The sequence below is a fragment of the Calonectris borealis genome, chromosome 4 (genome assembly GCF_964195595.1).
Source record: "Calonectris borealis chromosome 4, bCalBor7.hap1.2, whole genome shotgun sequence".
NCBI lineage: Eukaryota > Metazoa > Chordata > Aves > Procellariiformes > Procellariidae > Calonectris > Calonectris borealis.
Window position 1 is genome coordinate 59,017,894 of NC_134315.1, and position 14,637 is coordinate 59,032,530.

At 40.1% G+C, this 14,637-nt stretch overlaps 1 protein-coding gene across 1 annotated transcript in view; it reads right to left on the minus strand.

Moving 5' to 3' along the window:
* Positions 1-11,137: 11,137 nt before the first annotated feature.
* The window catches only part of COL25A1 (collagen type XXV alpha 1 chain), a 322,972-nt gene continuing 319,472 nt past the window's right edge, over positions 11,138-14,637 (minus strand). The window contains exons 37-38 of the mRNA XM_075149759.1: positions 12,526-12,564; positions 11,138-11,173 (exon numbers count right to left, since the gene is read on the minus strand). Coding sequence (XP_075005860.1) covers positions 11,138-11,173; positions 12,526-12,564 — 75 coding nt within the window. The remainder of the gene's footprint in view (positions 11,174-12,525; positions 12,565-14,637) is intronic.

The following is a 14,637-nucleotide window of genomic DNA, read 5'->3' on the forward strand; positions in this document are numbered from 1 at the left end:
TCCTCCCTGCCTGCCTCCCTCCCTCCTTCCCCGCCGGGACGGCCCGGCCGCCCCCCCCCGGGTTATTCTTTTAGGCGACTCGTGTATACTGTTTAGCTAAGGCTCAGCCGAGGGTTGCCCCCGCGCCTCTGAGTTTTTCTAACGATGCAAAACCAGCACAAACTTGTAAAACCACCGACTTGCTGCGGAGGGACGGCGGGGGAGCCGGGCAGCCACCCAGCTCCGACAGGCGAGTGTGCCGTGCCTGTGCCTGCTCGCCTTTTGTCGGTCGTTCTGGTGGTCAAAGCACTTCTGCTACAGACACCCTCGTGGGGGGCACCAAGAGGTTGATTTAACCAAAATTAGGGTCATAATTCAAGGACCTTCACAGCTCCTTATCCCCCAGACTCTATTCGTAAGTGTACGCTGAGACACGTACTTGTATACACCCATCAAAGCCAGTATCCGTATTTCCTGTAAAGCGGGGCAAATTAGTAAGAGCTAGGTTTTGCCAGGTTTTTATAAATGTAAGTGGACTAGGGCTCTAGCCCTGGTGCTCTGATGCGTTGGTACACCCTTTTTCAGTGTTGGTAGGACCTAAGTGTAACTAGTCATATGATCTCTTTCTAACCAAGCGCCAATATAGAAGTTATTTGCTTGAATATGGCATTCCTTCATAGTTACCCTTGATAACCATCTCACTGGACGTCAAAGCCCATGAGAAAAGGAGGGGATGATTTCATGGGGAAGAAGGGCTGAATTCACATCAAGAGGCATTGCATTTGAAAACAGCAAGCGAAGCTGCTGGTGGAGCACCTCAGCTTTACCTTCTCTCTTCCACAGATGCAGCTTCTCCTCGTCTGGAGGCTGCTCCTTGAGCTGCATGGGCAGACACCAAAACCTGCGCCCACGTCCCTTCTACCCCATCTGTAGCTCGTCTGTGCCACCTGCAGTGCTATGTTTGGAAGAGTTTTTGGAAAGCATATGTAAAGCCACACAATTTCCTGTGCTGATGATACTTGTCTTTTCTAGATCAGTATCCAGTTAAGTCATCCCAAATTTTGCAGATGGAAGAAACAGACCTCCTGATTTTTACATTTTTAAATATCTTTGCCAGTAAGCCACCTTTCTGCTTCTCTAGTCAAGCGTTTCTTTTCCTACAGGCATTTTCTTGAGCTTCTTCAGACAGTGTTAATTTTGAAGCTCCACAGCTTTCACATTCCTGCTCCATCGGAAACCTTGCCTCACCAACCAATAAAACAGCCATGTAGCAAAAGTGGTAGGAGGCACCAGCAGCTACACCTCTATATCCCAGCAGAGACAGCAGCTGCCTGTCTTCAGTGCCTTGTCCAGGCAGAAGGAGGCATGGACTTAAAAGATATGAGGGAGTTGTCAAAGCTGTCAGCTAGGGCAGTATTGTACAGGCAGCGATGGGATTCATTGATGGGTCTCAAGAAAAGAACAGGCATTTACATCTGCTAACATCCAAATCGAGCCTAGGCTAGAGCCTGTCAGGAATGCTGTCTGCAACGCTTTTCCGTTTTGCCCATGTCTCTGAAAGCTGGGGAATGATAGTTAGCATAGGGTAGATGTAGTTCAAGTTGTACACATTATATACTGGACGTAATTGCAATCCCTTTGTAATAGTAATGTAAAGAAAGGCTAGAGCCCAGGCAGTGAATGGCAGCATGCCAGTCTGCGAGTCCGAAGGCATTTCAGGAGAGATGATTTTCCTGCACCAGCTGGTGCCTGCCCTCTGTCGGTGCCGAGCACAGCCCTGGCCCTCCTCCGGGGCTGCTGGGAACGCTAACGCTGAAAAATTTCAGCTGTTTATGCTGACCTGCCCGCTCTTGCTTGCACAGAAACCCTGGACCGCAAAGAGATTTAAGGGATATGCAAGCTACTATGCTTTTACTCCTTTACAAGCATGCATCAGCAGCCCGCCCTGCCTGTATCAGGGCTTTTTGTTCAGGTTTACCAAAAGAAAGTTTGTTCACAGCTAGATTAGTAATTGCTTGAAGCAGTACTAAACTTCATCAGGAAAGCTCAGAGTGGTAGGTGAAGTAACTTGTTAGAAGGGGGGTGGGTTGCTTCTCTGTTCCTTCACAGCCATGAAAAGAGGCTTAACAATCAAGAAAATATCCTTCCCTCTTGGCTCATAGTTCTTGCATGCTCTTTTGATATTAGCAGCAGGAACAAGCCTGCCAAGTCTCATGTGTGGAGCAGAGGAGGTCTTTCCCCCCATTAGCAGAGAGAGACCCTGCCTGAGACACAGGGCTTTCCACTTTAGACCTCTCCCGCTCCTTCCACTTGCCCTCCTAATGCTGTGGAGTAAATATTAGCAGCTATTTCTCCATGATATAGAGAATTATTAAAATAGAGGGGTTTTTTAAAAATACTTGTGGTTTGGAATTTTTTTTTTTTTAAATACTGTTTTCTCCATCCTGCTCTGTTTGCTTTCTGAACATTTTAATTGATTTTTTTCCACACTTGTTTAAGGGCTTTGTCCTGGCAACCAGCAGCCTGGCTCCCTGTATGAATGATGAAAAGGAGTAAATATTTCTAAGAGCTAGGTAGGATACTTCAAGGTATCCAAGTAAGGTGCCTCCGTCTCCCTATTTAACTGTTTAAGGAGTTACTGTATTTCTGAAAAAAAAATGTATTGCTAGTGCATCCTGAGAAGCAAACCATTACAGACGTCAGTGGAAAATGATCTGCACTGAAGATCTGTTTCAGTACAGAAAGGTAAAGACGGACAAACCGCACCCATCTGCACCTTCTCAGGGACAGCCAGCTGCTTGGTATTTACTCTGAAAGGGGAATGGACTTGCCTGCGAGTTGATGTGATCGGTTCAGCAGGCCCCTGAGTCAGTCGAGCGCAGGGTGTGTTATTTGGGAACAAATAGGCCAAGGGGAAGGCAGAAAAGAAGCTGCTTGTGTTACTTACTGAGCTGCATGGCAGCATCACTTTCCAGACCCATTTGCATGCTTGCTGGGTCCTGAATAATTTTTGTCGAGAATTGTTTCAGTGCTGAATGTACCAGTAGTATTTGCAGTTCCAGATTTTTAAAAGGCAAATTTATTCTATATATAACTTTCTGACACAAGCTAATTGATATAATAGTGCGAGTTGATATTTTAGATTTTTTTTTTTGGCCATATTTGTTTTTATCAGTTTTACCTCAACCAGAATCAATTACCTCACAACAATCTTAACATGCCAAAGGGAAGAGAGCTCCTAAGAGCTTGCAAAAAGTTGCCAGATACTTGTTAGCTCCAGGAGGGAGCAGCCAGACAAAGGTGAAGCCCATGAGAGCTCGTGACTGCTCCGTTTAGGTACGGGCACTCGGAAAGCTCAGTCAAGCTGTAACCTGCACATACAAAAATAATCAGGATATTTATTAGTTATTGAACATTCTGACTTGGTGTAAGCACATGAAAAACCTGCATCTTGGTTGATGTGACAGGAGCTGTGTCCACCTTTGATCTCAGAGACAAATTAAAGCAGCTATAGTACAACTATACTAGCAGACTGTGATCTCTCTGAGGAGGTTTGTGTACAGTATTTTCCTGAACACTACAGGTCATGTATATATATTTGTATGCATGCATATATATATGCATATATTTTTATATATGTGCCCATAGACACATACATACATACATATATATGGAGCATCCAAACTCCAAGTTTTGAGCAAGAATCCAAAACCACTGTATTTTTCTACTGCAGCCAGAAGGGTGAGGAGAATGCCCTGTGAGTATTGCGTCTGGAAATCAGCAGAAGCCAACAGAAGAGAAGACAAATTAGTAACCCTGGGAAGACAGAAAGACTCTGCTTTCAGGAACATGACTTAAATGTTTTGGCATTCCCTTGTTTGTTTTCTTTTAATAGTTATTTGGGTGCAGTTGTTACTACTTGCTGGAACATGAATGCTTTGTCAGCTCCTTGTTTTGTTTTGTTCTTTTTGTTTTTAAACATTTCTTTGTGTGTGGTTGTTGTAATTGAACCGCTAGGTGAAGCTGTGTGAGATGAGGATATAAAAAGCCACTTCTGTTGCATTTTTTTGACTTCTGTAGAGTCCTTGTTACACGTGGGTAGGGATTAGCAGGTTTAGTAGGTCCGCAAAGCAGAGTTGGATGTGAGTAATGGCCTGTAAGCATTTAATTAAAAGCTCCATAAAAAAAAATGAGAGGGAGAAGTGGCAGGCGTTTCACGCGCAGCCCTGCGTGTGCTTTGGAAGTCACAAAACCATGAAGGAGGTATCTGGGTAGGAGGGAATGCCAGTGGAAAGTCGTGTCCCACGAGTGCAGTAGGAGGTAAGGCGCTAGGATGTTGGTTACCTGAGGTTTGACCTGAGGGGGAACGTGGTACTGAAAAATCACAGAGGGGCAGTGAAAGGACTGAATGGGAAACCCAGGGACAGTTAGCTCTAGCAGCAGCCAGAGCACATTGGTTGTTATCATTCCGGTAATGACACCACCAAAAATACATAGACTGCAGGCAGAGAGCTTACGGTGACTTGGCTACCATCAAGTAGCTACGGCACCGAGAGGAAAACAGGCGGGAGTTGTCCAGAACATACTTTGTGTTTGTTTCTTGCTGCAGCTGCAGCAGCATCTAGAGCCGCCTTCCCTCCTCTACGAAAGGAGAAGAAAGGAGAAAGCTGGAAGGAAGAAAAGGCCACGAGTGGCCGCAGCAGAAGCGAGGGCTTCGCCTGGGGCAGGGCCGCGGGGCTGGGGCGGCGGCCGCGCTCGCAGCCCTGGGGCCGCACGTGCGGGCGGGCAGAGCAGCCCCGGCTCTCCGCGTGGCCGGGCGCTTCCTCGGGGACGCGGGGCACGTTAAGCTGCAAGTACCTCAGCTGGGAAAGGGAGCAAAGCTATTTTTAGTCCCCCCGAGAGTCTAAACCAGAGCTAGATAAGATTAACGGACATTTATGGAGATTACCAAGAATTAAGAGTAGAGGTCAAACCCCCACGGTGCTCATTCTCTCTCTTAGCCTAGAGTGACTACATTTTTGAGGTGAAGGAAGGGGAAACAATGGGGAGTGTTTTGTTTGTCTGAAATATTTTGGGATTTAGAAAACCCAAACATTTAAATAATGCTTTGAAGAGATTACAGCTGCTGCCCAATGTCTTATTTTTCAAAAAAAAAGTCCTTTGTTCAAGGAGACTCCTGCAAAAATGTGTCTTCTTAGACCAGGCTGCTTGAAAATGCACCATTTTGCAATAATTATTATGCTCCATCTTTTCTGAACAAACTGGATTTGTGGTAAAAGAGACCTTCACATCTTCTAGCTTGCACTGCTACTCGTGACACCGCCGGCGTACATCTCTGTTTCTCAGCAGTTCAGGTTTATTTTTCACCTTCAGTATTATAGAAGGAGGAGATTGGTGATTTTCAGCTTTATTTCTTTGGATCCTAGTGGACTTGCCTGTGGCCTGTGGACTTGCCTAAGCAATAATTTCGACTTCTGGTTAATACAGAGATCCTTGTAGCTTTTCCAGAGCGAGGAAAGGCTCTAAGGTTTGCAGCAAAGCTTCTTCCTTACTCACTTTTGTGGATGCCGATAGCCTGTGCTGCCTGTTTAGAAAAGATGACTGAACGGACTTGAATTTGAAGGGAAAAGACATTGAGAAAAGGAAGAGCAAGGTGGGGTTTTTTTATTGCACGCTGTAGGAAAATGGAGCATGTTGCAAAGGCCCTGATTTTTGTGTGAATGTGAACGCTGACTGACACGACCTGCACTAGATTTCAAACTACAGATTGGCACAACACAGCACACACTTTTTCCAATCCAGACAGACTAGAACAATTTTTTGCACCAACACTTTATAACTATGCAAAATCAGCACCAATGGTTGGATTAATATTTTAATAATTACACACTTTTTACATTATGAAAATAAATCATAAATAGTGTAAAAATAATTCTGAAGATCAACTTCTCACAAGCAAGAAACAAAACTTGAAGTACAAAACTGAAAGAAAAAAAAACAGTATTCAACTGAAAAACAAGGAGAAATTTTAATAATAAAAACAAAAGCATGCTGTTTGATCGGGTTCAATTAAGTCAGGACCAGAGGCCACAAGAAAGTGGTAATTAATAGCAAATTAAAATGGGTGATTAAAACCTTGCAATTCTTTACACTACTTGTCAAAAGAGGTCTCGTGACGTATTTACAGTGCTACGACACTCAAAATATTTCTAGTATTGATAATATGATACTGACCCATGTGTTTTTCCCCCCAAGCATTGTAATCCTTGCCAAATTACTTTTCTTTGTATTTTTATCTCTTCTACTGCATTTATGAGACCATTTGCAATACAAAAATAACGGCACATATAGATGAACTTAAAAAAGTAAAAAATACAAATAAAAATATATAATATTTTCCAAAGGAAAAAGTCAGATACATACATCTTAGTAACATTTTTAAAGTTGCGTGATATTTTCCCAAACATGTACAATAATATAAGAATATCCACATATATGCTAACAATATGTAAAACATTCTTCCACCAACCCAACTCTTCATTATACTTCAGAGAAGTGTGCAAGTACCAATGGTATCTGGGAAAGTCATACAATTTCTTTTTTAAATAGAAACAAGTAAAACACTAACGGTCCCAGGTTAAGTTAAGGCCCCCTGTTTTCCAAAGAAAATTCAATTTCCAAGCAGCATTGATAATTGGATGCATTTAAAAACAAAATGAAACAAAAACAACACCCCAAATTCTTTTTTTAAATACAAACTCCACTTGTTTTGTGGAGTATCTTTTTCAAATTCTGTCAGAAATGATGGTGGCAGGCACTTGTTTCTAACAGCATTTAATGAATCCAACCACCATGTAAAATACTTCAATAACAGAGGGTGCAAGAAAACCTTCATTTGTACATTACAGCAACATTCAGATCTATAAAAGCAAGTTGCAGAAAGGAAAAAAAAAATAAAAATCAGGTGTTACTTTTAATTCTGGTCACTGAAACTGAATAATATTTTGCAATGACTAAACATTAGACTTTCTTTTGATCACTGTCTTTGCAGATATTAGTGTTTTGTGTGACTCTTCAGTGTGAAAATTTAGGCCTCTCATAAGGTAAAATACAGAGATTTAAAAATGTAATTTAAGATGGTCAAGCGGCACAGATCAGGAAATTTGAAAGGAAAGGTCAACTTCTGCATGCCTTGAACATATTCATCACATTCAATAGACTGGGAGTATCTCTGCAGTTTTTCTCACTGAAGTGGTCCTGATTTAGGCAAAACCCCACTGTTGATAATATTCCCCTTGTCACTAAGCACAATACCTGGGTCCTTCCTTCCGCACGTCTCAAAGTGCTTTGCAAGGGAAGGATGCATCACTCCCCCCATTTCATTGCTGGGGAAAGGGAGGCACAGCCAGGTGAAGAGCCTTGCATGGCTGAGCCCATGTTTACAATCCTGGTTCTGCAGCAGTCAGTGGGACAACTCTCTCTAAAACCCGACGGGATCCAGGATCCGAACCACGTCTCCTGACGCGGCCCCCAGCCTTACGCAGCACCACCTTCCCGCGAGGACCAAAGGTCTGCTCGTCTCGTTTGGGGTTGCATCGTCTCTTCTGCTGGTGTAACTGAGTAACTGATGCTCTCACGTGCACTCTTCCACAAGTGCAACGCTCAGTGGAGCTGATGCTAACTTTCCACACTGTACATCCATCTTAAGAATTATCCCTTTTTAAACTCTATAGTTTACACATGTGCAGTATATGGATTTGATCATTCTGAAACTCATTCATGCTACGTACACGGTAGACTAAAAGAACATATGAACAGCTGGATGAAGAGTGTCATTCTGCCTTGCTACACTATCAGAACGTGACATCAAAATCAGCAATAAATAAAAATATAAATCAAAAAAATACATTGTATCATTGTTCCATGAATTAACATTTCATGCTTTACCTCAGGAAAAAATAAAAAGGTGTCCAAAGCATCCTGAAAGAAAGCTTCCCCATAGCTAATCTATGAATATGAAGACAAGGACCATGTATGTCAGACATATTCCATACAGTGCTTAAAAGACTTGCTGCTTCTGTAGCAGGACTTCTGCACAATGTGTTTATAATACAGTGGAGTAACAGATGATTACAAAACTTGGTATGAAACAAGTACTGAAAACTCTCAAAGAAACAAGAATTAATCATACCTGAAAACGTCAGGGATATAGAAACTGTGTAGACTAATACCACTACACATTCCTACCACTGAAAAGACTGGTAGAGGAACTACTGTTCCTGTCACAAACTAAACAAAACAAATCATATCTATTTGGAGGAATGCTACTAAAAGATACAACAACACACAGGTGGTTCAAACTGTAGCTTTGCCATCAAAAGAAAAAAGATATACTAGCACCAAAAATAGTTGCTTTTTAAACAAAATAAACATGTTGCAAGTCTTCACAGGGTGCTTGTCTTGATGAAATATTAAACCCAATTTTTTTTTTCAGGTACTGAACATGCAACTTTTCTAGATACTGTTAGGTTTCATTTCAAGTCAATCTTTGAGATGCAAATACTAATGTCAAATTTATGTATGTAGTTTTGCCTGTCAAATTAAACTGTTTATCTGCTGTTCACCCATGACCTTTTAAATGGAATGAACCTTTCATGATATTGAACAATACAGAAGCTTAAAAAAGTTAAGTTAGATTATTTGGGAAAAAAAAAAGTATTCCTACCTCGTGGGAATTAAATAAAGAAATTACTTTACAAGACAGAAAAGAAAGTGAATAAAGGTGCTTAAGGGTTTCTTCAGCAGGGTCTCAGTGTCAGGGAGTTAAAGGAGAATTGAGTTTTGACTAACGCTTAAGAGTAGTGTCTATAATTATTTCCTGAATGAAGAAATCATGAACCAAGGTTCTGCTAGTTTTATTGATGCATTTATAAATGGATGCTATGAGGACAGTTTAAAAATATAGATACAGAAATTTAAAAAATATGGAAGTGCTAATGACAGCATGCATTTAACAGCTCTTTATCTTGTTGCTATTTCTTAAATGAGCTGTGTTTGTGGACACTCTCGATATGGAATTGCTAAAACATCTAGCCAGATAATAAACATCCTACTTGATTTTGCATTTGAATACTCTGAGGGACATTTAAAAATTATTTCATCTTACTTATGACTGCCAGTATTTGATATTTTATAAAAATGTTCAACTTCTAGTCTTCGCATCTATAATATACCTAGCCAAATGTGCCAAGTCAGAACATAGGCATGAGAGACTCTCTTCTGTTAGGTGGGCAGCTTGCTCCTCAGCATGTTCTTTTTTGAAATAGTGCTTTTTAAACAAGCAGACTAAAACTAGCAGGAGGGCTCAGAGGGCTTACATGGTGCCCCTCTTGTCCCCTTTCTGGAAAGTGCCTCATTCACATTACTACTGTAGCACTCTGATTATTAACACTTTATATTCAGTCTATGCCCTGTGAAGGCTTTTACTATTGTAATCATGATTATTCAAACAGATTGATACTGGCATGTCTGAAAATTTAAGCAAAGAAAAACATTTTTCCTCATATCCGTGAACACTTGTTTATTTCTTACTATTGGAAAGATGGAATTGAGCAGTAAAAATATATATATTCAGCATATATATCTATATAATGTTGGAATTTTGTTTTTATTAGTAAGGTACTATTAGATGGAGGCCACTAAATTAATTTTTAGTTTGAAAAATCTGTGGAAGATTTTCCCCCATGAAAAGCTGTTTTAGTCTCTGATATACCAAAATGACAATAAAGATTTAGCAAAGTGAAAGATTGCATTGTAGTGGCATTTCCATTGATCTGAGATTGTGAAGCAATACGAAAAGTGCAGCCACAGCAGGTCCCCATCTTCACATGATTTAGAAATGATGGAGCAAGCTAAAATGTGCATTCCAAGAAGGGCAAGGTGCCCGCACGGATGGAGACAGGCTGTCTTCCTCAACTTTAGTTTTGGTATACATATGAAAGACAACTCTCAGAAAAGTAACTAAAAAGTTTTGTGATCATCCTGCTATACACTAGGAACGGAAGTGATATAAAAAGAATTTCCATCTGCCAAATATGGCACCATTTCTCATAAACTAGTCTCTCAAACTAACTACAGTGCACCATATGAAGACTCAAAACTGGAAAAAATACCTTGTGGCAAAAACTACAAATGTGCACAAATTAAGTATTTCTAGCAATAAAAAAAGTGGAGAAGCAAAACGTTGCCAATGTTTCTCTAGAAAGCTAGTCGTCTGAACAGAAATGGAGAAATATCGACACCTTAAACAGTGTAGTGCGATGACAAGTGTGCAGTGTTAATCACACAGACATGTTTCTCTCCAATGTTTTTCTGAGTAATAATGTCCATTAAGGTCACTGTAACAGCAGAAAAAGAACAAGATGAGTAAATCAGTCTGTGAAACATAAAAATAAACTCTTTTCTTTTTTAGACTTAAAGGCTTCAAAGACTCTGAAACTGTTAATACTGAAACAAAATGAACATGTGGCTTGAAGTATTTTCTTCAATGCCATCATCACAAATGTTGAATAGATTATTGAAATGCATCCTTTATGGCAACAGTTACAGGAAAAGGAAACAAAATTAACCATAGCTTCCAAAATTCTGCAGAGAAGTTCAGCTAGTTTTGTGTAATTTAAACTGAATCACCTAAAAACCACACCATGGTACCTACGTCTCTGGTCAGTTCCATTATCCTCCTCCTCCAGAGGATATTCCAATTCATCCCTGCCTCAAGAATGCTTTTTCCTCCAGCAGTCCCAAAATACAATATGCAGAGCACATACTCTGTCCATCCTTGAGTAAGGTTAAGAAGCTTCTGGTCTCAGGCGGTGTCTGCCATCAAATGATCCCTGCAGCACCTCTGTAACCTTTTCAAACAACCCACAGAGAAGTCTGGTTTCTTCTTCAAACTTCTTTCCGTCTTGATTAAGGACTCGACAGGGCCTATCGTGAATATCTTCACGACCGTGAGCAGTGCAAGGCAAACCGATGCTGATTAACAGGCGGGACCCTCTTTGATCAAAGGGGCCAGGTGACCGCAAGACTGGAAGCCATCCACCTGCAGCTGGAACTCTATTCCCCAAAAATTCAAGGCCTCTTTCTATCCTCCTCTGGTTTATCTCTTTTTAGCAATAAGCCATGGTGTGACTCCCTTGAGATGACAAAAGGAAACGATTCAGAAGCTGGAATCAAAGGTCACCGTGAGCAGCCACTTAGCACGTGACGTGATCACACAACAAGCAGGTTTGGCACACAAACTCATGCTTTTAGTCCGTACAAGCAGATATGGTGGCATGAATCAGTGAAGTGTTTAAGATGGACATGGAAGCCAAGTCAGTAAACTCCAACGGCAGCTGGTATGGTACATTTCATAGCATTTTGCTCTTATTTGGTCACAATTTCTTGTAAACTAGTTCATGGCACTCATTGTCCATGCAGGTCCAAATGCCAAAATACAAGAATTTACAGAAATAATCAGATTTCTATTATTGATCGTTGTATTGAGATCTCTCTCTCATTAGAGAGAGAATCTTTGCCGGTTTACCCTGCAGTTACATATCATCTAACTGCAGATATAAGTGAAAAAAAGATGTACACATGGACTATTGCAAACAAGTAGAAGCAGCTACATGTAAACATATCTCAGACTTGTAAAATCAAATTTTCAGTTTTCAACTATAAATACAAAAAGTGGAGCACTATATACACAACTTCATGCTTGTAAGGTTAGATTCATCACTGCAGAGACAAAAAGAGATACAGATTAATCAAATTAGTAAATCGGTATTTCAGATTTCTGTTCCAAATACATAGATATGGCAGAGTTGCAAATACAGATAGTTATTTCCTCAGCACCAGCTATTCTTCAGAGATAAATGCATCCAGGGTTTCACTTATGCTTTATGTTTTCTAACGTATTACACGCCAGTATCCCTCCACCTACATTATTCTGAATGCTATGTTTTTAAATCTAGCACTGTCTAGGTTAAATCTTTACTAAAATAATGTTGCCAATTAACATTAACATACAACATAACAACCACGAGAATGTATTGAAGAATAGAAAGGTAAGGCAAAGAGAAGGGCAGGATGCGGATGCACTGTTCTTCTAGATATCCCAGAAAAATAATATCATAATAGATCAGTATGAATATTTGATAAAAATGCCATATCCATGGGCTTTTATAAAGAATGGGAAGCAGTGATCACGTGCAGAAACCAAAGGATGTGTGAGTCTTCATATGAAAGAGAAAAGCCTTGGACTTTCCAGAATTCTAACGCCAACTGTTTCTACAATACTGCCTCAATGACTTATTACTTCTACATACATTACAACCTCCTCACACCACTACTGTCTTGGAGAGGTCTTATTTTGCATTGCTGCATACATCTGTCTAAGAAGCTCTGAAGTATATCCTGATACTGTTCAGTATGACTGTGACAGGCTTTTCTGTGTGCCAAGGACGAACTGCCCCCAGAAAGAAAAAGCTCTGCCCACCCTACCTTTTGCCAACAGCCAGGCATTGGTAATCCATCAGGACCCTGTTTCAAGGGAAGGGGGAGAAAAAAAAAGAGCATAGTTAAGTTTGATAGGATAGATATTCCACCAATATCTCTTAGAACAGCTGAAGCAGCTCTGACTTTATCTAATAAGCAGCTACTGGTTCCTAACTTATTTCCTCTCTTGTTCTTAAGGTGAAGGAAAAGCCAAAGGAGAGAAGGTTTACACTGTAAATACATACGTGCACCTCTCTGCCATAAAGACTTTTTTTCCCCTAAATCATTAGAATATCTTCATCCGTTTCTTATTGCTGTTAGAGCTCAGGCTGCATATAATTTTAAATATACTCTGTTATTCACAATAATTTGTAGCTGAATGTACAAGGTCAATGAGCAAAAAAATATTATCACTTTTATCTGGAGGGTATTCTGTTTTATGGGCCCCTAGTACAAAGTTGACCTAATGATAAGATAGCAAGACTCAAATTTGAGTAGGATCTTTTCTGTTCACTTTCATTCTTAGCTTTTGAATGAAGCAGCAAAATCATGAGGCCTGAACATCCCTCAGGTGACACAGTGGAAGAAAACATCAGTGGTGGGAGCAGGGGCGTACGGCAGCACTGATTATTTCATCGCTTGGACAATATGGCCATCTAATTTCTTCTTATGTTAGTGAGAGTCACTCCGTTTCTTTTCTGTCACCACCCTACTTTCACATATCTCCATGCGTCCAGTAAGATCAGAGCCAACTTTTGACCACAGTCATACTGGTTTTCATGGAACTAATTCCAACTTACATGGCTATACAGGGCTTATCCAGAGTTATATGCTCAGAATTAGGAGCACATATCATGTTACTAGACTATACATGAGCAGAAAAAAAGATCAGACCTTGACATTTTTAGAATATAGAATAATAACACTTATTATGTGAATTTACACGTGAAGATAGTGGTTAATGAGAATTTTTGAATATGCTTGCATGTAATCTGATGGGAATGGCTTGCTGCCTAAAGCAAGAAACAGTGCTGTTTGCTTAGCAGCTTATTCTAGTAATTACCTATGAACAGAGTATTTTTCATCCATCAATGATTGTTAGTGAATCTCCAGATATAAATGATAATACAGAGACAGAGAAACATTTTTAAATTACAAAAGCATGCTTGATTATCCTCAACAAAATATGAGATATGGTTACCATTAATTGGAAGCAAACAAAATGGACTATGGAATAATCTTAATGAATTATGTATTTAAGATTAAAATCCATTGACTTCAAATTAGAAGTGCTATAGTTGAAATAAAATCTACTTAATTTAACATTCATCTTAGAGAACCGTGCTTAATCACCAAACAATATCAGAACATGCAGATCAAATTTTACAGTGAACAATTAAAAAGAAAATCTTCCTTATATCTTTAGGAAATGTGTATGTACTGTTCTTTTTTGCTTTTCTTTTCTTTTTTTTTTTTTTTAAATGGAAAAGAATTTAAACTTACTTTGCCATTAAATAAAAATCACTGTTGCCAGATTGGTACAAGGGAGAGGGTCAAGGAGCATTTTAGTATAGGTGGGAACTTGAATTCATGCTAACATAGGGTGGGGAGTGTCGTGTGTATTCCAGGAAGGTAAGTTCCAAGGGTAAGACCATTAAATTGAAGACGTTAAATAACAAAGACAGTGAGGGTTTGGGCTGCAGACCGTTATCTTCTTACAAACCTCAGGTAAGCTTTTCATTTCCAGATCTGTTTGAATACTATTTGATAAACAGGCCAGACACCAAAAATATTACTTGTGTAAGGTCTGGGAGATGAGGCTCCAGCTTGGCTTACTGGAAACCTATGACTTGATTTTTAGAAATAATATTTACATAATTCTGCACATGACTCTCATTTTGGCCAAATCCTGAAAACATGCACTTAAGACTGCATGGATTTGAAAGGAAGTCCAGGGTGCAGAGTAGCTCTTGAACAGGCTAGGGTGAAGAACTGAGCCAGTGCAGACAGAAGTCATCAGACTTGATTAGAAGTGGACATTGTGCTGGATTTCTACAAAGACTTGCGTTCAGGGTGAGTAAGGCAATAGGTATTTTGTGAGGAAAATAACAAACCAAC